At 47.9% G+C, this 22307-nt stretch overlaps 2 protein-coding genes across 2 annotated transcripts; one reads left to right on the top strand and one right to left on the bottom strand.

Annotated features, from left to right (window-relative positions):
- Positions 1–2679: 2679 nt before the first annotated feature.
- On the top strand, positions 2680–7255 carry LOC117059941 (T-cell surface glycoprotein CD3 gamma chain-like). Its single transcript, XM_033171899.1, has 5 exons — positions 2680–2934; positions 3794–4003; positions 5775–5906; positions 6073–6116; positions 6830–7255. The coding sequence occupies exons 1-5, from the start codon at positions 2874–2876 to the stop codon at positions 6893–6895; spliced, it is 513 nt and encodes a 170-aa protein (XP_033027790.1). The 5' UTR covers positions 2680–2873; the 3' UTR covers positions 6896–7255.
- Positions 7256–8660: 1405 nt separating this feature from the next.
- Positions 8661–15193, bottom strand: CD3E (CD3e molecule). The gene is made up of 6 exons (XM_033172476.1): positions 14948–15193; positions 13997–14123; positions 11092–11322; positions 9721–9891; positions 9150–9196; positions 8661–8867 (listed from the first exon to the last, which is right to left on the bottom strand). The coding sequence occupies exons 2-6, from the start codon at positions 14043–14045 to the stop codon at positions 8811–8813; spliced, it is 555 nt and encodes a 184-aa protein (XP_033028367.1). The 5' UTR covers positions 14046–14123; positions 14948–15193; the 3' UTR covers positions 8661–8810.
- Between the last annotated feature and the right edge of the window lie 7114 nt (positions 15194–22307).

Below are 22307 nucleotides of genomic sequence, written 5' to 3'. Positions count from 1 at the left end.
GTCCTCTGTCGTCCCATAGCTGTCAAGTTTCGGATTTGAAAATAAGGGATCAGCACCCTCACCTGTCCCGGGGACAGTCTACGGTTCTCAGGGACAGTCCACGCCGTGGTAATCCCCCCAGGCTACAAATTAATTTACACCAGGCTACACACCATCATCTTTCCCCACATTCATATGTGGGATTTGACTGGAGTAACACATGACTGGAAAGGTTTGCAGCATAGCTGTCAACTTTTCCCTTTTCTTGCGAGGAATCCTATTTGGAATATGGAAATTTCCCTTTAAAAAAGGGAAAAGTTGACAGCTATGGTTTGCAGTTCCACAAACATAGTGCACTGCCTCGAAATAAAAAGAAGTGAACAAAAGAAGGCTCACTAGGGGAGCATTGCTAAAAAAAAAAAAATGTCAACTATGCAGCCTCAACTTAAGGAGGCTCCCGGCCTGGCTTTTTACAGGCCCCAGCTGACTGCACAACATGGCCTTTGGGCCATATACACAGATACCTTTAGCTTCTGCACCCCTCCTTTGCACACCTGTCAACACAACCACATAGGCATTTTCCACAACAGCTCCGCAGCACAAATCCCTTCTGCAGGCAGGCACCCATGCGCAAGAAATGCGCTCCGCTCCCCACAGCGGACCCATGCTCCCTCGCCCTCTTGAATTTCCCCTCTGCAAGCTGCATCCATGGATAGAACATCGTACCTAAATATTTCCATTCTGCACAACGAGCAGCATTTGCACGACCCCCTCCTGACAGCACCACACATGGAGGAATAATTCCCACATACAGCTTGATGGGCACATGTGCAACCCCCCCCCCCCCCCAATATATATATATATATATATATATATATATATATATATATATATATATATATATATATATATATATATATATATATATCAGATCTGCATCCGAGGGAATGGCACATGCAATATATATATATATATATATATATATATATATATATATATACACACACACACACACACACACACACACACACAACCTTCATGTGCCATTCCCTCGGATGCAGATCTGATCTCGCCCCCCCCTCCCCAACTCCACCAAACGCCCACCTTGCGCCCAGCTACACAGGCAGACTCGATCCCAGCCTGATCGTTCCCCACCAGCAGCATCCTTTATTAAAAGACCCTTCTTTAAAGACATCTCGGCCGCAGGTCTGGGCAAGCCAGGTCGTCCTGTTATATACCTGCTGGGATTCACAAGTCATCTGACCCTCACCTGAATCTCATAGCTCTCCGGTAGCTGCCTCTGATCAGTTATCATTTAACTCTTGGGGAAAATAATTAGCATCACAGGCAGGCCGGGTCGTCCTCTTATATACCTGCTGGGATTCACAAGTCATCTGACCTTCACCTGAATCTCATAGCTCTCCGGTAGCTGCCTCTGATCAGTTATCATTTAACTCTTGGGGGAAATAGTTAGCATCACACATCATGTGCCTGGAAGTTACCAAACCAATTAACCTCTTCCTTGCTTTTTGCTTGCAACCAATGGTACAGAGGCTCAATAACTGCTCTGGAGGTTCTTTAAACTGTAAACACTTTGAAATCATAGCTCTGTAATATATCAGATTGACTGTTCACTTTTCTGAAGGCGGGACTTCCTGGCTGTATTTGAAGCCTTGATTTCCCACTTTGTCTGCCAAGGTAAAAGTGACAGCTGTTCATATGAAACAATGGAGAGAGATCCAGTTTTGCTTTGCTTTTGTGTAATTCTGTTTGGACAGCAGCATATCCATCCTTACCCGCTGCCCACACATATAGAAGTGATGGTGGAAGTTCATACACACTTTCTATATCTATATATATCTATTCTAGCACTGCACCCAAGTTCATTCTGTTTCATACTCAAATATTCTTGTGAAAAATCAATGCTGTTTTAAATGGTTCTTTAAAACATTTCAAAAATGAAAATCAAATCCACAAGTATTATCTCCATGTTGCAGCGGCAGTATGAGAGGGCTGTGGCCGTGTCGCTGGACCAGACCCAATGGGGACCCATCTTATTCAGTCTCCTGTTTTTCACAGTCATCAACCAGATACCTTCTTGGGAAGCCCACAAACAGGACATGGAGAAAACTGGCCCATCCAATGGAGAGGAGAGGGAGAGTTATACAACAACTTTGCAATGTAATCCATCTTTCTCATATCTTATATCTTTCTCATATATGCTTTGTAATGCCACAGTGGAAGTTATATCCCGCCCCGCACTGGCCCACAATTGTCATTTTCTGCCAGCGGTGAGCGGCTGTTTCAGGTTTCCAGGATTCACCTCACCACTGGCCCCACCAAAATACCAACCCTCTGATGGTGTGATGGCTGCATGCCACCCCCAGCAAGTTCACCATTTCTCTAGACAATAGTTCATGAAGTTGGCAGATCTGGTAGTGGGGGGGGGGAATAGTGTGTGGTGAGGAATCAGTTAAATTTCCATGTTCTGCAGGCTATTTCCTTCCATTTAAGAACACAAGAGGAGGCTGCTGGATTAGATCAATGCCGTTTCATGTCCAGCATCCTATTCACATACTATCCTACCTGCCTGTGAGAAGCAGGACCCAAACACAAGAGCACTCCCCCTCCCCTGTGATTCCTTTCAGAAATTGTACTCTTTCTTAACATCTATTCACTCATTCATTTCCATGCACAGCGGGACAGAGAGACCTCCCACCCACAGGTTTCCTGTTCTTGGCTGACTACAGAGATGTTTTCTTCTACTTTCATATCCAGCTCAGCACAGCTCTGAGCAAAGGGCACTTCTTTGTGGGTGTCTTTTTGCAAAGTGGGCAATTTCCTTTCAAGGGAAAGAATAAGCAGGTTATCAGCACACACTCTGAAGAAGGGTCATGGGACGCAGCCAGCATCTCTTGTGTGCAACCTTCCTCTTTGGATTGCTCTTCTCCAAAGGTAGGACCTCACTCAAAGGCCCTTGAGTCCAGCCTCAGGAAAGGATGTGACATTTGTGGAGGTGGGGGAACAAAGACAGAAAAGTGAAGAAGTCGGGTCCTTGAATGGGAAGACAAAGAGAGACAACTAACCAATTCACCTTAAAATGTTCATTGACAGATTCTTTCCCATATTATTTTTGCCTGCAATTGTGCCCTAAAATACTTCCAAAAACCTGTATGTATCAAATTCTTGAAAAGAAGATGCTTCCCACATTTACCTTGTGAGTCCCACCCTGAAAGGCATCAGGCCTTACTGGCTGGACTCTATTGTTGGACCCTATGAAATGTCAGTGCTTTGTTCAGAGGATAAAGCAGAACCACCAACCACAGGAGACAGGTTCCATTTGGCCATCAGGATCAATCGCCAATCTATGTTAATAATAGCTATCATCACCACATCTTGTGCCAGAGAACTCCACAAGAAATATATTCTTCTGCATCTCTCTCTCTCTCTCTCTCTCTCTCTCTCTCTCTCTCTCTCTCTCCCACTTCATTATACGACTCTGGGTTGTAGTAGTAGTAGTAGTAGTAGTAGTAGTAGTGTGTGTGTGTGTGTGTGAGAGAGAGAGAGAGAGAGAGAGGAGCAGAAGCAAACTTTCCTCTGTCCAATGTGCATGATTTCATAAACCTCAATCATGTCCCTTCTCCCCATCATCATCTTTTATTTTAAAAAACTAAGACACAACAAAAACATTAGCTTTTCCTTGTGACAGAGGGTGTTCTGGCCTCTTAATCATTTTGGGTCCCTCTGAGTGCTAGATGGAACCAAGGGCTCTGCTGTGGGTGTTTTCCTCCACCTTGTCATTCCTTCCTCACAGGTATTGCTGTGGCATCCATCACGGTGAAGCAGCAAAAGAATAACATTGTCCTCTACTGTGAAGAGAAGGATAAAAACCTCCCAATAAGCTGGAAGAAAGATGGGAATGCATTAAACCACGGAAACTCCAGCCTGTCTTTGGGTGCCATCCTGGATGACCCGAGAGGTGTCTTTGAGTGCAATGATGCACTTCTTCAGGTGTTCATCCGAAGTGCGTGAGCCCTTCCTCCCCCATGTGAAGGGACAGAGAAGCAGTGCTACTCCAGAGAGTCACACAGCTGAGGGGGTGGTGGGAGAGGGACACACCCAGATTTGTGGCCACTTGGTGGGGACCACGACAACCCTGTCTAGTGTGAACGTGATTAGCCTGGCAGTTGTGATGTTGTCAATGGCCCTGGTGCAGCCTGGTTTCTTTGTTTCCTTTTATATATACTGTATATAAGTTTTATTTTTTGGTTTTTCAATTTTTTTTTTTTGCAAACATACAAATTGCAAAAACACAAATTACATACATTTGTAATGCACATATATTTGATTTCCTCCCTTTTGTGGTTTCCTTCTGATTTTAATTTTCATGCTGCATTTTCCACATTATTCCATCTAAAGTTATTATTTATTTTCTCATAATAATATGTTTAACCTCTTGTTTTACATTAATCCTGCTAATGAGCTATTTGCAAACATTAGTTTTTCAAATTTTCCCCAATCTTTAAGAAATTTTTCTTCTTCTTGGTTTCTTATTACATCCGTTAACCTTGCCATTTTGGCATAATCCATTAATTGAATTAGCCACTTTTCCAGGGTTGGTACTACATCTTCTTTCAATCTCTGGGCAAAAACCATTCTAGCTGCAGTTGTGGCATATATAAACATTTTTTTTGGGAGGTGGTCTTTTGGTATCTCACTATCTACTATCCCTAAAAGAAAAAGCTTCTGTTTTTTGTTAAAAGTTATCTTAAATGTTTTCTTCAATTCGTTATAAATTATTTCCCATAAAGCTTTTACTCTCTTACAAGACCACCACATATAGAGTACCATCTTTTTCTGGGCCTTTTTCCCTAATTAATTGGCTAAATTAAATGAACAATCTTCTTTCAAAAGCAGATGTTTTACTACCTGCTGTTGCATGGAAGATCTCAGACACCATTAAAGATTGGCAGCTTCTGCATGGGAGCTGTCAAATACTAAATGCCTTTTGCTCACATCAGTTATGACTGCAATTTTATTTTTTAAAGAACTTGAAATCAAGTATCAAATAGCATTGGATGTCACACAATGGCATCAAACTTAGAATACTTTTCATATGAGAATTTTGAGTGACAAAATTTGTTTCTGTTCCACTTTTAAGCCTCTTGGCTGGCTTGTTCTTTTGTTAGTGGTACAGTAAGTATCCTGCTAAGCATATTGTGCAGGTCTCTCTGCTGGTTGTGGTGGAACAACAGTCCCTGGGCTCCGGGGTTTGTTTTGTTGGGATTGATGGGCTGTTTGGATGTTAGGAGTTGTGTTTAGCTAGAAAACCCACCCAACAACCAGAAATGCTTTTCATCTAGTCCCAGATGGCAAATGGCTGTTTCTAGTGCTTTATTTTTTTAAAAGATGTTTAGGATTACTCTCATTTTGACTCCAGAAAATCACCATTTTATAGTTCACATCAGGAAAAATAAATACAGTAAATGGACAAAAGTACAAAGATTCACAAAATATTTAGGGTATGCATACCCCTGCAACCCTCCCAGAAAAAAGCACTGGTTGCTTCTAGTCACTTAGTGGCGAGGGACCATCCATTTATTATTATTCTTGTCGTGTATTATATTTCTATCCTACCCGTCCCCCCAAAGGAGACCAGGGTGGCAAACATCAACATTAGTACAGTTTCCATGTGCTCAGAGGCACACTCTATTCAAATCAAGCCACATGTGGACAAAACTCAGGTGTGCTTGTGAGCATAGGGTGCATGTTGAGTTCTCTCCCTCTTGCCACAGTGTGCCAGAATTGTATTCATCTGGACCTTGCCGCGATCATGGGGATTCTGCTGGCCAGCATCGTGGCTACGTTTTTCTTGGCTGTTGGCGTGTACTGCATTGCTGCGGGGGAGCCAGGCCGACGATCTCAGGGTGAGCATTGGGGGACAGACAGTTGCTGGGAGATGGGGAAACAGCCTTGAAAAAAGGAACAATGTCCCTGTTGGCATCCACGTTCCCATACCTGGTATATTTGATTTTTAATTTTGTTAATTACCCACTTCGAGTCATCCTGAAATTTCCTGTTTTGACTTTGCAGCTTCTGACAAGCAGACCCTATTGGCCAATGAGCAGCTCTACCAGGTGAGTGGGTGCCTGTGGTCGGTCCCTTCCTCTCCTCCGTGGTGGTGTTTTCCTGGACAGCTCCTCCCAAGCTGTGAAATGAGGGGCCCTTTGCATTCAATAATTCTTTGACTTCTGCGAAGCTTCTTCTGCCTCAGCCTAGGGTGCTGCTTTGCAGAGACAATATATTCTCCTGGAAATCATGATTGTGTCTGTGTGTTCTTTTAAAAAGCTAGTTTCTAGCCCTCGTGGCCAGAGATTAGCCTCCCAATGTGGTAAAATGAAGAGACTGTGGTGGCAGAAAATCCCAAAAGCAACTTAATTTGAAAAAATAAAATAAAATAAAGGAAGAATAAATGAAGGATGAGAACGCTTCATGACACCACCCAACCTCTTGCCATAAAAAAGGAATAAACAAAGGGCCGGGACTCCAGGCTGGGCAGCTGAAATGGATCCAGCCTTTGCTGGTTTTGCTGCAGCAGACTAACCCAGCTGCCCCCCTGGAAATCCCTGCAGCCTCCATATAGCTAACAGGAACCCACATCTCCAGTGGCATCAGGATGGGTCAAGCGCAGCCGGGGGGGGGGGGCTTTCATTGTAGACGCAGTCCACTAGCAGTCCCGTGTGCCAGACTACTCTTGCCCAAATCCTCCTCGGTCAACCTGCAAGTTCCTAGGGCAGGTTAAGGAAAGTACAGACCCCTGTTCTAACTGCAGGCCTCTCTTTCCCTCCAGCCTCTCGGAGAACGCAACAATGGCCAGTACAGCCACATTGGAGTGGCCAAGACCCGCCACCGGTGAGAAGGGGACAATGCGTTCTGCCTCTAGTGTGGCAGCGAAGAGTGAATTGTTGATGGCTCCTCCTTTGGCCGTGGAGAGCTCAAAAGGGACCGTTGCTTCAAGCTATAGCTAAAGGTGTAGAAATAGTCTGACTCTTGCTGTGCTTTCATTTCAAAATGTAACCCCTGTCCCTACTATTGAGCTGGCCTCCCTTTGTACTTCCTTCCCCTCAACTTTCCCCTCTGATTTGAAGGGGCTCCAATAACTAAGAAAGCCAAAAGGGCTTTTGTTGTTTCTGCAGTGATCCACTTTGAACATTGTCTGTTCGCTCTGAGCTGTTTAATAGCAAGCAATGCATCAATAGAATGAAATCAATAATAAAGGAAATTCAGCTACAGTTTCCAACGAAACTGCATCTCATCTGTGTGCGGTGGATACCTATCTAAATTACTTATTTTACTGAAAACAAATTGCTGTCTTTCGAGTGGTGTGTGGCTGAATGTGTTTTGAAGGAAGGTCGGTAGCTTGCTCTGAGAGTTTAAGCTCCACACGAAGTCAGCAACTTGCACAAAGGCGCAGCCACACATTGGACGTTGACTCACATGCCTTCTGCACGTGGGAGCTGTTCTTCGCCTTTCTTGAAAACGCAGCTGCGTTTGCCTTGACCACATCCTGCGGAACAAGTGCCGTGGTAGCTGGGTGCTGAGCGCTCTTACGTGGGACCACAGCTCTTCCCACAACTGCCGCTTCCTGTGGGGCGAGGGAATGTGTGTTTGCCACTTGCCCTTCCCCATCAAGCAGAGAGAACTGAGGGGCTCCCAAGAGGGTGCTGAGGGGCTACTCAGCCGGAGTTTCTGGCCCATGGCATTAATGCAGTCCTGCCTTCTGCTGCCACTGCTCTGACTAGCCTGCCTTCCTGACAGCTTTTAAGTCTTTCCACCCTGGGCATAACCAGCAATCCCTGCCTTCTCTGCCCTGCCTTTTTTCCACAATGCCACATCCGTGAATTTTCTTGAGTCCCCTGTTAGTTATACAAGGTCATCTGGAGTTCCCAGCAAAGAAGATACCAAACCATTAAAGAATGACGTGCAAAGAGAGCCAGTGTGATACAGCACGCTGGCCTGGAAGGCACTTTATTAGAATTCCTTGCAAACACAACCAAAACAAAATACATACAGTTCTGTCCCCCCCCCAAGGGGTCAGCGCATCTGATGTGGTGCCCAAACACAGCATGACTGGGCGAGAGAAGGGCAGCAGAGAAGTCAGCTGAGATTATTTAATCAGGACCGACCTTCCTCCCTGGGTCACAGGAGCACTTTTGGGGTGGGGTGGGGGACCAGACTACAAGGGGGCTTAAAGGTGGACTGATGTGGTGGAGAAGGGCCAGGATTGTTGAATGAACAAAAGGCTGTAGAAATGGGACAAGCATTTCTCCCCCACCTGCACAACCCAGCAACCAGCTCCTGCCCAGGTGTGTGGCTGGAGAAGAGGAATCAGGAGAATCTGAGCTGGCTCAGGGATGGAATACCATTCACAGTGCAAGCCCAGGTAGGCCTATGACCCTAAGCCCATAGCACCCTTCCCAGTCCCTGTGACTTGTCCCAGGTCTCTGTGCCCCACATCCCTCTCTGCAGTGCAGGGCTGAAGTTGCTCCAGGCATGGCTTGGATATGACGATTGTCTGACCCAGAAGGAGGCTCTTCTACTGGGCCGTGAAGGAGCTGGGAAGGACCCCATTGGAGGCGCACCTGGACCCATTGAAGGGAGTGGACTGAGCTGCAGGTTTTGTAGGCTGTGAGACTCAGGGAGAGGTGTGTGACGACCCACCTGCCACCAAGCGAAGCTGCTGGTGGCAAAGGGAGATGGCGGTGCCACCAGCAGTCAGCAACAATGAGGTTTCGTGGCACTGCGGCTCTACCCAGAGACTGTGGTATGTCTCAGAAGGCCTTGGGCTCCAGCCCAGCATACACCTCCTGTTGGCCTTTCCGGATGGGCTGTTGGAATAAAGAGGAGAGGTTACTGACCAAGGGTCCTTCTGTGATGGGGCCATTTCTGTCTCCCCCTGGAGAGTCCATGGGGGTCACCAGCAAGCAGGGCCTGATTGCCTCAGGTGAGCAAGCAGCTGCCTGCAGAGGGCTATGGGGCCTTCCTGCCTGGTGTCCCCAGTCTATCTCTAGGCCCGCCCAGTGCTGATGGCGTTCAGGCTCCAGGTTCTTTGGCTGCCCTCCATAGACTCTCCCTCCCAGCCCCTGGCAGCTACCCTCTGCTGTGCTTACCTCATAGTCTGGGTTTGGGACAGGTGGGGGGCGGTCCACCTTTTGGCCTAGAAGACAATGCAAAGTGGGTATTTGTTAGCACAGCCAAGAATCGGATTTGGTTATTGCAGGGTGGTTAACCGTGGGGCATCAGCCCGTCTGCACATACAAGGAACTTCTGGGTGCTTTAGCTGAAATACTTTGTGTCAGAACGATGGGGCTGTAAAGTCACCCCACCCCACCCCAGAGCAACTGCTATGATCTCTGGGCTGGGCCATTCAGGATCCCTGCTGGGGTCTAGCCAGCCAGCCAGCCGGTTTCTCCTCCAGTTCACCCCTTGAAGCAAGCCCTGAACCAGCTGATCCCATCCCAGCGACACCCAGAGGAGCCTTCAGGTCCCCCAAATTCTTAAGTTGTGGGCATACCAGAGCCCACCCTCCCCGCCTCCAGCTCCAGATGGGAGCCATATATGCTTGGCATTCATTTACCAATCCAACTCCAGCATAGATCACTTCCAATTTTCTCTGTGGGACAACGGAGGAAGCCAAAGGCACTCCTGTGGAGAGCACTGGTGTACCACAAGAGTACTCACCTCGTGTCCGTCCACGGGTGCCTCCCCCTGCGGCTCCCCCACCAAAGCTGGTGGCAGGTTTCTTGCTGCTGCAGTAGTAGACCAGGAACATGACCCCCAGGGTAATGAGCAGGTCAGCAACGACGGTGCCGGCCACCAGCCCGATGCTCAGTTCCACGCAGTCATCACAGGCTGCCCAGGAGAGCAAGAGAGTCAAGCCATGGAAACTGGGGCAGCTCTACTATTAGGCAGCATGGGGCAAGGAAGGGGTTGGTGCACAGAGCCAGTGGCATAGCATAGGTTGCTAGCACCTGAGGGGGGTAAAATGTTGCATCCCCTGGTGGATTGGGCAGCCCGGTAGTGCTGAGCCATCATGCGAGGAAGCTCCCTTGTGCACCGGAGTCCAGCTGAGGAGTGGAGAGGCAATGCTGCTGCAGCCTCTCCTCCTCTATGTCTAGGAGTAGAGTGGTCCAATCCTGAAGGCCCAGCCTGGGTGTGGCTACCTTCTCTGTGACTCTTGTCCTCAATGCTGGAGCATGTCGTGGGAGCCCCTGGTTGCATCCCCTAAAAAAAATGTGTCCGGGGAGACGGCTCCCCACAACCCTGCCCATGCTACGCCTCTGCACATAGCTGCCCTCCAGCCTCTGGATACTTCTACACATACAAGGGCATGGGTGGGACTTGTCTTGTCTTTCACTGCAGGCAGCAAAATGTACAGTGGTACCTTGGGTTACATATGCTCCAGGTTACATACTCCACTAACTCAGAAATAACGCTTCAGGTTAAGAAATTTGCTTCAGGGTAAGAACAGAAATCGTGCTCTGGTGGCGCAGCGGCAGCGGGAGGTCCCATTAGCTAAAGTGGTGCTTCAGGTTAAGAAAAGTTTCAGGTTAAGAATGGACCTCTGGAACGAATTAAGTACGTAACCAGAGGTACCACTGTATTGGGATGTCCTGGCACGATCTGGCTCTGGAGAAAGATCTCACTGGGGTGCGGGGGCTGTCTCCTTCAGTTTTATTCAAGTTTGCTAGGGCCGGGCAGGCTTTGTCTGCAAGGTCAGGGAATGGATACCCCAGACTTGGCTTCTGTCACAGGAGGAGGGGAAGCCCTTGGATCCCTCCACCTCCCACATCAGAGGAGCCCTGCAGCTGGGTCAAGCCAAAGGTGGCCCAGCTAGCCCTGTGTCACAGCAGCCAATGAGATGCCCCAAAACAAAGCCTGCAAGCAGGACAAGAGCGGGACAGCACTCTTCTCCCCCCCCTTTTCGATTCCACCAACTGGTATTATTCAGAGGCAAACTGGCGGGTTAGAGAATAGTCATCCCTCACAGTAGCTCTCGCCTGAAGAAGGCAGACGATTTCTAGCACCAGAACCTCAAACTTGAGCACTGACCTTTGATTTGCAGATAAATCTTTTTGGATGTCGTGCCATTCTGACAGGTGAAGTCACCCTTGACCACTTCCTTGTCGTTCATGGCTTCAATGGTCAAGATTTCGTTTTCTGGGGTGACATTATAATTTCCATTCATTTTACTGACCAATTTCCAATTGGCATTTTGTAGAGGGCAGGTGACAGTCATGCGGCGCCCAGAGATGTCCACTTTGTGCGATTCAGAGGATGAGGCTGGAGAACAGAAGAAAAGATCACAAGGCTAGGGCGAAAAGGTCTCCACTCTGCCCTTTCATAGAATCATAGAATCCTAGAGTTGGAAGAGACCACAAGGGCCATCCAGTCCAACCCCCTGCCAAGCAGGAAACACCATCATAGCATTCCTGACAGATGGCTGTCAAGCCTCTGCTTAAAGACCTCCAAAGAAGGAGATTCCACCACACTCCTTGGTAGCAAATTCCTTGGTGCCTCTGGCTGAGAAAGAGCTCTGACTTCATTCACCAGCCCCTCAGAAAAGCCTCGCCCAAGGCCTTTAGAAACCTTTGGTTCGCTCTGTTTCAGGACCTCTCTTGCCAAGGGCAGGGGGCGGGGGCCCTCCATGTGGAACGTAGTGGGGGAGCAGAGCTGAGGGGAAAGTAACAACAGCTTCTCCCATCTGTGACAGATCTCTCTCTACCAGGGCATTTAAGAGATGCCAAAACTCATGCTTTTTATTTGAACCGACCACAGCTGTTTTAGTCAGGATCATCGGTTAGGATGTTATGTTTCATATAGTTTTGAATTAGAACATATAGCAGGAGAAATATGTTGAAGCTGCGGGATATAAACTATGGAAACAAGCACAATGCCCGTTCCCCACCCCCTGGCTAGCATACCTTCCAACATTTCTCCAATGAAAAAAGGGACATCTCTCAAAGTAGTTGTCTTAATACAAAGGAATTTCAAAAATAGAATGGAAAGAGAAGTGGCTGAATTGCAACTAATCACCAAACTTAAAACCATGGAGAAACCTGGTCTGAACAAAGACATTGGGTTCTTATCTCATTATACATGACAAAGCTATCTTTAGCCATCTCACCCCTTGCCTTTCCCTGTAAGACCCTGTAAAAATTGCAGTCGTTAACAGTCGTCAACAGGTTTTCCACACCTATCAGCTGATCACCCATTCCCACCACCCTTCTGAGTAATACCCCTCCCCACTCCCTCACTATATTTAAGGGTCTGGTGACTTCCGTTTCAGTGTATCTGAAGAAGTGTGCATGCACACGAAAGCTCATACCAAGAACAAACCTAGTTGGTCTCTAAGGTGCTACTGGAAGGAATTTTTTATTTTATTTTGTTTTGACTATTCTATTGTTGTTATTATCTCTACCCTGCCCATTTGACTGAGTTGCCCCAGTGACTCTGGGCAGCTTCCAACATATATCAAACATAATAAAACATTAAACATTTTTTAAAAAACCCTTCCCTATACAGGGCTGCCTTCACATGTCTTCTAAAGGTTGTATAGTTATGTATCTCCTTGGCTTGGTGATCGCATAACTCCATAACCTCCAACATTTCTCCAGTGAAAATAGGGGCGTCCTAAGGAAAGCTTGGACAGTGTTCTCGAAACTACTAACATGAGTTTGGCCAAACTGCGGGAGGCAGTGAAGGATCGGCGTGCTTGGCGTGCTCTGGTCCATGGGGTCACGAAAAGTCGGACACGACTGAACAACTGAACAACAACAACAACAAAGGGGAAAGCTGGACATCCCGGGATCAAATCAGAAACCAGAATGTCTTCTGTAAACCTGGGACTGTCCCTGGAAAATAGGGACAAGTACTTGGGGGGGGGGGTGAGTTAGGTATGTAGGCGGGGGACTAACCCCAATCTGCAGCAGAGCCAAGATGGGGGGCAAGCTATGCAAGAGAAATGTGGAAGATCCCCAGGATTAGTGTCTGCAAGGAAGCTGTGAGGGATCCAGCTCTGCTGCTACTGCTGGGTTGTTTTTCAAAGGATTGAAGGCCTCACCTGCCCAGGGATAGCCTGATCCATGTAAACATGCTATTGAGCTTGATGGAGGCATTTCCCAGTTCACCCAGTGCCTGTGTCCTTTTCCTGGCATAATTTAAGCCCCAGTGCCCCAAACCACCTATGGACAGAAACACTTTGAAGCCGCCTGCAGGCAGCCCTGGCACTGTCTACGAGGGCCCCTCTCTAGTGCCCCAATCATCTCTCCCTCCACAGAGCTGGCTGAAGCATGGAGGAGGAGGGGAGGACGTCATCCCAAAACCTGTGATCCTCCTGCTCAGCCCCTTAAAAGTGCTTCTTGGGTGGAATTTTAGCAAGGACTGTTCTTCAAGGCCCTTTGGCACAATGGCTCCTGCAGCATCTGCAGAGGTGCTACCAAACCCTCGCTTTAAATGAGTTCCGGGTTACATGCCTGTCCCCACAGCCCCCTGGCTGCATGTATAGAGTCACAGAACTGTACAGCAGGATGCCACCCCTACGGTCATCTAGTTCAACCCTCTGCAATGCAGGAATCCTGCCCACAGCCATTCTTGGGTGTGCTCGAACCACCAATGTTCTGGTTGATAGCCAGATGCACTGATCCACTGCACCACAGCAATGGTTTGGGAGTTTCCTGCGGTGTTAGGAGAGCCTGTTTCAGCATCATCAGCGAGGGGCAAACTCTTGGACTGGCTGCTCTGATGTAACCCAAATAGGCCCCCATGATGGCAGAGGAGCGCATTGCCTTTGTGCTCAGTTTGTGGGCTTCCAGGTTCCTTTTGGTGGTCACTGCTTAGGAACCAAGGCCTAGATGGACCTTGGAGGGCCCTTTTGACCCAGCAAGGTGAAGTGTGTCCTTCTGACGTCCTCCCACCCAATCCAGCCCTCCCACCACAACAAGCCAGGTGTACTTACACAAAGGGAGGACAAGAACCAAGGCTCCGAGACAGACTCCCAGGTGCATCCTTCTCCGTTTTCAGCTATCTCCTGGCTCTTGCTTAATTAGACTTCTCCCATCCAATTCATGCCACCTTGTTAACTCCTGTAAAGGGAAAGGGAAGATATGCTTTTGGGTGTCCTGGAATTGCTGAGTAGGAGTCTTGGCAAGTCTATCAGCAAAGAGAGACTGAAGACACTCTGAGTTTCCACTGCAACATCCTCGGAGCAGCTTGAAGTGTCTGCGACACACAAGCCCTGCCAGGAAGTGCAGAAGCGTAAAGGGCGGGTGGTGGTGGAGGAGCAGAGGCTGCCCTACTACAGCTTTCCTGACATGGAGCCCAAAAGGCTGCTGACTGTGGAGGAAATGGGGGACTTTAGGACAAGGACAGAACAGAAAGCAGCCCAAAGCGAACTCTGGCCCAAGGTCTCCTCTGAGGCTAGTGCAAGCCCTGCCTCAGTTTCCTCAAGTCATCCTGCTGCATTGTGCCAGAAATATTGGGACGTTGCAAACGACTCAGAGCAGACATAGTGAAATGTATGAACCCAAGCCAGCCTTTCCAATTAATTCCAGTGGGTCTCCTCTTGAGTAGGATTGCATCAGAGGCCACCCATTGAGTATCTGTGGGCTCTCCAGATACATGCCAATTTCCTCAATTGAGCTCCCATCAAACCACAGAGCCCTTGGACTCTGATTTATAGGAAGGCTTGTGAACAAGTAGGGATAGGAAGGCAGAGCACACAAAATGCTATCCTTGACCAATAGCTGCAATACCCTCCCTACCCCTGGGCCTGAGCCCTTTCCCCAAGAGACCCTTGGGGGGGGGAGTATTCCCTGTTACATGGCTGGAATTGTGACTGTAGGACCTGCCACTTCTGTGGCAATGGGAGATCCCCTTTTGACAGCCCCTTATAGGTTTTGGCACCCACTCTGTGGCAACGCCTCCCTGTTACCCATATTGTGTCCAGCTGTCAACCTTGCCGCCTGGGTTGGATGTTCCTTGCTCCCACCCCAAGGATTCTGCTGGGGACCTCCCTGCCCTGGGCTGAGCCCATCTGTTGCAGTAGCTGTTGGCCTCTGTGTGAGTTTGGAGTCCCTTAGCTGTGGCTGGATTGCATTTCTAATCCTGCGGGGCAATACCCGCTGCAAGGGATGTTGGGAGTTGTAGTCCAGCAGCAGAGCCTGTAATAGGGATGTTGCTGAGAGGGCTGCAGGAGGACCTCTGGTGGTGTGTGTGAACTTGCAAATAAAATAAAATAAAATAAAATAAGCAAAAAGCAAAACATAAGATAAAACTGTTCAAAGTGTGGGGTTTTTTTGCCAGGGTTTTTTTCTGGAAAAAGGTGGGGGAGCTCACCTCAAGGTTTGTTTATTTATTGCAGGTGTTATAGAAAAAACAGGGGGTTTGCCTTTTGCTTCCCAACTCCCCAAGGGACTGAGTCCATGATCTGTCAGAGATGAATGGATGGAGACAAGATCCACAGAAAGGCATATCTTTATTTTTTCTGTTGCAAGAGAGTTCCTTCCCCTCCTTACAAGAAGGTAGGAGAAACCCAGAACAATGGTGCGCAAGCCCCTATAAACTTTTGAAATTGCCCACCCTATAGCCCTAGAGACCACCCCCCAAAAATCATACGTACATCACAGAAGGACAGTGTAGCTGAAGAAATGTGCATGCACAGGAAATCTCATACCAAGAACAAACTTAGTTGGTCTCTAAGGTGCTACTGGAAGGAATTTTTTATTTTATTTTGTTATCACAGAAGGAGGCGGTCTCCAGCAGAAATTTGAGAGGATTGCTTCTCTCCTGCCAGGATTCCTGATAATGACTTACTTGATTGCCTTTGGCCATTCCTTTGAGATGGAAAATACTTTAGTTCCTGAATCTCTTATGCATATTGATAGTTTGCTCAGCTTAACAGACTGTATTTGCAGGGAAGTGTAAAAAGACAATTGGAAAGTCCAAAGACAATTGGAAAGCTTTGCCCATTTCCTTCCTCCTCGAATACTTGGGAGTGGAAGTGCAGCTGGCATGTTCAAGCAAGCTTCGTTGCAACACCTGTCTCCTCAGTGTAAATCTCTGCCAGCTTCCCTTATCATTTGTAAATTTAAAAACAAAATAGCACAGATTCTTTCTGGAAGTTTTAAACCAAGATGGGTTAAATGAATGCCACTTCTTCCCCTTTCCCTCTCCTCCCCCCATCTACTAATCAAGTAGTTTTAATAGTCTGAGGCACTTTCCTGTAGATCTCCCCAAATATGCCAATTTATTTCCCTTTACGTACTCAGCTGAAAAGAGGAATGGACATACACTTTTAGAATCCGCTTCTCAAAGTCTTCCTGGTTGGCACCATTTGAAAACTTTTAAACACTCATACACCGTACCAGCCTACATTTCTCTAATGAAAATAGGGACGTCCCATTCCATAACGTCCCCTTCTCCTTGTGCCCTCCATCTTTCCCAACATCAGGGTCTTTTCCAGGGAGTCTTCTCTTCTCATGAGGTGGCCAAAGTACTGGAGCCTCAACTTCAGGATCTGTCCTTCTAGTGAGCACTCAGGGCTGATTTCTTTGAGAATGGATAGGTTTGATCTTCTTGCAGTCCATGGGACTCTCAAGAGTCTTCTCCAGCACCATAATTCAAAAGCATCAATTCTTCGGCGATCAGCCTTCTTGATGATCCAGCTCTCACTTCCGTACATTACTACTGGGAAAACCATAGCTTTAACTATACGGACCTTTGTCGGCAAGGTGATGTCTTTGCTTTTTAAGATGCTGTCTAAGTTTGTCATTGCTTCCTCCTCTGGAAACCTCCCCTTCTCTTCCTAGAGCAAATAACCCTTTCAGCACTCCAGCCAAATTTCCTCCCAGCCAACAACCTCTCCGCCCACCTCCCCTTTTTTGCCTGACCACATCTGCTAGTTTCCCTTTGTGTTTCTCCCAGGAATTAGCGATAACTCTTTGCAGTGGTTGGACTTCCGGGAAAGATGGCGAATTAGGGGGAGCCATCTCTCCCAGGCCACCCAGGTCTGATCCAGACGCAGGAGTTCGGAACCACACCGAGGAGACCACAAACCGACGAGCTGGAGAAAAGGTGAAGCCTTCAAAGGCAGAAGGGGAGGTAGGAGAGCAGCTGAACGCCGGGAGAAGCGGGGAGGCAGCCCGGCCATGCGCACTGCTTTAGAGCAGACCCCGAAGCAAAACACTGGAGGACAGGAGAAGCGGGAAGATAATCCCCACGTTTCGCTCCGTCCCCGGATCTCCCCCTACCCCCGAAACAAATGGGAGACCCAGGTTCAGACCTGGGTCCCGACTTGCTAGCGATTCTAGCGGTCTAGCCGCATTTTGGAGAGAGGGACGCAGCGATTGCGCCACCGGAAAGCCGGGACCGCGAGGCGCTGCCTCCCTGAAACTATTGCTGTCGCTTTGACCCTCGGCCAGCTGGGCCCGCGGAGCCCGCTACCGAGCGTCGGGACCCCCCAAGCCCAGCCGGTGTGCTTTGGACTGGGTGAGCGCGGAGGAGACGGAGAATGGTGGCGCCCACGGAGGAGGCCTGAGCCGACAAAGGCTCCCTCCTGCGGACGCTACTGATCTGCAAGCCTCGTGAGTTCCCAGACGCGGTAAAAACCATCCTCAGGTTGGTGCGCTCCAACGGAGACTTTCAGAAATAAACAAACAGATAATTTTAAAAAATGTTTTCTTTAGGGGGCCATCTCCCTTTTGCTTTTAATCAATTTTACTTATTTTTACTCTATTCTTACGTTTATTATTTAATCCTTCCCCTTCCCCGCTTTAAAAATTTTTTAAAAAATATTACTACTACTATCATTGCTTCCTCCTCCCCCCCTTTTTCTTCTTTTCTTATTTATTTTATCACCATTAGCATTATTATTGCTATCAATATTTGAATTCCCCACCCTTCCCAGCAGCACACCAAGGAGACTGGAGAAAGATATGTTAGCTACGTAGCAGAATAAACCAGGACTCAGAGTCAGGGAGACCAAACAATGCTTTCAAACTTATTTAATTTTTTAACTTTCGCTCTCTCTCCCCCCCCCCCCATTCTTTTGGGTAGGTATATGTGTTTTTTATTTCACGTTTTAACTTGAATCTTTATTCTGATTTTTTTTATTTTTGACTTTAAATTTTTAACTTCACCTTCCATTTTTAAACTTAACTCTCTACCTTGATTTTTGACCTTCATCTTTAAATTCTTACCCTTATACTTTTTATTTGCACATCTTCATTTTTTCTTATTCCAGTATTTTCCACACACACACACACACACAATCCCCTACCACCACCCATCTCTTCCCCCCCTTTTCCTTCCCCCTGTACCAGAGCCATAGCTAGGGGGTGGGGAAGTGAGCCTCCGCCAGGGGCACAGGCGAGGGTTTGTGTGCAAAATCGGCTTAAAATATGTCCATAAATATAAATATCATTTATTGCATCATAAGAAAAGGTTTTTAATAGAGGGTGAATTGAATGGGTGGAGGAGAGGCAGAAAGAAAAGCTAATTTGTCCATAGCTAGGGGGCACAATCTGGACTGTTCTGCCAGGGGCGCAGGATCACCCAGCTACAGCTCTGCCCTGTACATTTTTACTTGTCTCTTGTATGCTTGCATGTTTGTCCTTCTGCCTGATTGATTGTCCTTGTTTGTCTGTCCATCGTTCTGCCACCACTCAGCCACTGTGGTCCGAGAGAAGCCCTTGAACCAACCAACGTGCTCCTGAGAGGTCAGCTGTCCTTAGGGAAGCAAGAGCGAAACAAGGGCATAGTGAAAGGAAAGAGGCTCACCAAAATCAACGATTGCAACATTTAATACCCACAGCCCAGATGCGCGACAGCGACTGCTGCTTAAGCCCAGAGCTCTGAATAAGCCACCCAACAGCAAAGCCAGAGAACCTCCCCCCGCCCCATAAACGTGAGGGGTACGTAAGGTGAAAGCAAGACACAACAGCAGGAGACCTGCAGCACCCCACCCCCACCGCCAAAAGCCACCACATGCAACCCGAAAGAGGGATCGACGGGAAAGCCAAAATGGCCACAACCAAGGGGGATACCGAAACCACAGAGACCGCCATGGCCCCAGGAAACAGTCACACAATACAACCACAACAGGACCCAGAAGACGTTGACCAGAAAGTTGAAGAAACCACCAAAGCAATGGCTAAACTGATTAAACAATTAGAAGAGATGTTGGCCAAGATCAGTACTCTTACAGGCAGCGTTACCGCCTTGGAGAGGAAGGACCAGATACAAGAAAAGCATTTAAAACAACTACGTAAAGAAAACAGGGAGCTGAAAAGCAAGCTAGCGGACCTTAAGAAACAACACTTATTTTAACAGTGGTTTCAAACTCTTCCGATGCAGCCTTGTGTTAGTGTGCTGTTTTCAATAGAATAAAATTTGCTAACTGTTTGTCTCTCTGTTTCGTCTGTGCAAACTCTTGGGGTGACCAGCTTGAGAAGGGCATCCGGGCCTCAACATCAAGCGACCATTGTGAGTGTCAGGGTTGCATGTGCGAATGGCAGGCTTCTGTGCGCACTGCGTGTTTCATACTAGCACGGAAGCAGTGCTGCCCTGTGCATGTGCATGCCTGGGTGCGGCAGTGGCTGTGGGGAGCCAGAACCAAGGGTTGGGGTTCCAAGTGCCAGCAGAGCAGCACAATGAAGTTCCTCCCCCTTTGTGGTGATATCCATGCAAAATGTGGGGTTTGCACTACAAAACTTTGGCACTGGTTTGAAGTGAATCAGACTATGTTGGGTTTTGGGGTGATACCTATGACCACCCCCAGTTTGAGCTTGGTTGCCGTAAAGCATGGGGTTTGCTCTGCAGAACACTACAAAACTTTGGCACTGCAAATTTTGGGGTTCACAATCAATGAAGCTGAGAGTGTGGCTGTGACACTCAGTTTCTCCTTGTGGGCTTCTTCCCCATCTGGTTAGCAGCTGTGAGAATAGGATGCTGAACTTTGGGGGCTCCCCTTTCGCCTGCTGCAACTGGTGCAGAATTATTCTGATTCCCCTATCAGCGACTTCATCTTGCCTTTGAATCCAGCTCATTTGGGATGTGTGCTTTCTTCTCTGTGGGAAAGGATCCACAGGACGAGAGAGGACAACCTGGGGAGGAGGGCAGAGGCAGAGAGGATATTAGATTATCTGGGGGAGGGGGGGTCAATAAGATCTCCCTGGGGAAAGCTCTCCCAGGAACCAAGTGACATCAATATAACATGAATGGAGGATATTTTGTTCCCAAGTAGTCTTGCTGCACACACTGCATGGTGATATTTAGAGGATATTTAGAGAATGTTTAGAAGGGAGTGCAGAACACTGAGGGCTCAGAAGTCCAGAGAAGTAGCTGATGCAGTTCTCTGAGCTGACTGCCCCATCCAGGTTGCGATGACTGACTCTGATGGCTGCTTCTCAGGCCAGACAAAGGGAAAACTAGCTCAAATGCAATCCATCCTTTTTCTGTCGGATCAGCTTTCAGCCAGACCAGAAAGCACAAAGTGCCTTTGTGGGGCCAGCCCAGCTCCCTCCCATCCTCCCATCACCAGAGTAGGAACCTGTTCAGTGATCCTCGCTGCATGTTGAGACCTGACCCCAGCTGTATGCCCTTCCCGCAGCCCCAGAGAAGGAGGCCTCACGGCATGCTCTGTTGCACTCTTGGAAGGCACAACGGCCCAGACTGGCAGGGAGTGGGGAAGGGCTTGCAGGCCAGGTGGGGGCTTTGCCCTAAACAACCCTGCTGTAGGCTGCTTCAGCCGCCCCTGTGCTCATGGTCATGTCACCTGTTATTTGGCCCTGGCCTAAGGTGCATAAGACACCAACAGGTCTCTGCTCCAGAACCTGCTTGCAAGGCTCATCACGGGAAGGGAGAGCCTCTGAGCATGCGTGAAATGCTTTCCCATCATCACTGCAAAGCCACAAACTAACTGCCTGCTCTCAGAGTACAGATAGTGATGGAAGGAAAGACCCTGTAACCCCCCACACATGCATGCTTCTTAGACTTCAGAGTTTGTCACTGTGAAGGCTTCCCTGTTGTCTTTGCCCACCCCGCCAGCAAAAATCTCCCTGCCTCTGTCTTTCATTTTGACATCTGCCCTGGAGCTCCTTGAAATCCTTATTCTTACTGATCACTTGCAACAAATCGTTTTAAATTCTTTATCCCAGCAGCATTAAGGTTGGATGGTCTTCACTAGGGCTGAGCTGAAATTCCTCAGAAGACATTTTTCTTCTGAGTACCATATTTTTTGCTCCATAAGACTCACCTTTTTCCTCCTAAAAAATAAGGGGAAATGTCTGTGCGTCTTATGGAGTGAATGTGTGGTCGATCGCTGGCTCCCTTTCTGACCCTGTCCCCTTGCCCAGGCCTCCATTGTTGAATGTTCTGCAGACGGAGGCTGTTTGTTTCCCCAGTGACATGTGACTGGCTGATTAGATTATCTGTCTGGAAACCATAGAAACGGCTCCCTTTCCTAAAGAAGCTGCAGAACTGTGAGTTGAACCCCATAAAACAGGATTTCCCCCTTTGCAAATATGCTCAACAACTTTGAGCTGATCCTCAAAAAAGGGGCTTTTCCCCTTTGCAAAAGAAGCTGCACAACTGTGAGCTGATTCCCCCCACCATGGGGCTTTCCCCCTTTCCTCCTCTAAAAACTAGGTGTGTCTTATGGTCAGGTGCATCTTACGACGCAAAAAATACGGTAAGTGCCCAAGATCTATTTTCCCACTCACACCCTTAGAAAAAAGGCAGCCACTTTTCAGAATGTTCACATATTTTCCACCATCCCTCTGCCCTGGAACAAGGTTTGATCTGGGGCACATTAAACTAAGAAGTCCCAAATGCTGCAACTTTCACTGCCATTTCTCTCTCTCTCTCTCTCTCTCTCTCTGAAGAAATTCAGGGAAATGGTAACTCCTATGAGTAAGAGGAAACATGATAAGGTGTGTTGCAATTATGGATAGTATGGAGAAAGTGGTCAGAGATTCCCCCCTCTCCATCTCATAACATTAGAACGTCAGGACAGAAAAAATAAAGGACTTCATGCCAGGCACAGTTAAACTATGGAACTCTTTCCCTGGGTGGCTTTAAAAGAGGAGTAGACAAATTCATGGAGGATAAGGATACCAATGGCTACTAGCCAGGATGCATCATGCCTCTGAATACCAGTTGCTGGAAAACACAGGAGGGGAAAGTGCTGTTGCACTCAAGTCCTGCTTGTGAGCTTCCCATAATGGGCATCTGGTTGGCCACTGTGAGAACAGGATGCTTGACTGGATGGG

This window comes from Lacerta agilis, chromosome 15 (genome assembly GCF_009819535.1).
Source record: "Lacerta agilis isolate rLacAgi1 chromosome 15, rLacAgi1.pri, whole genome shotgun sequence".
NCBI classification, from domain to species: Eukaryota; Metazoa; Chordata; class Lepidosauria; order Squamata; family Lacertidae; genus Lacerta; species Lacerta agilis.
The sequence above is the reverse complement of the archived record's forward strand: the minus strand, read 5'-3'. Positions and strand labels throughout refer to the sequence as shown.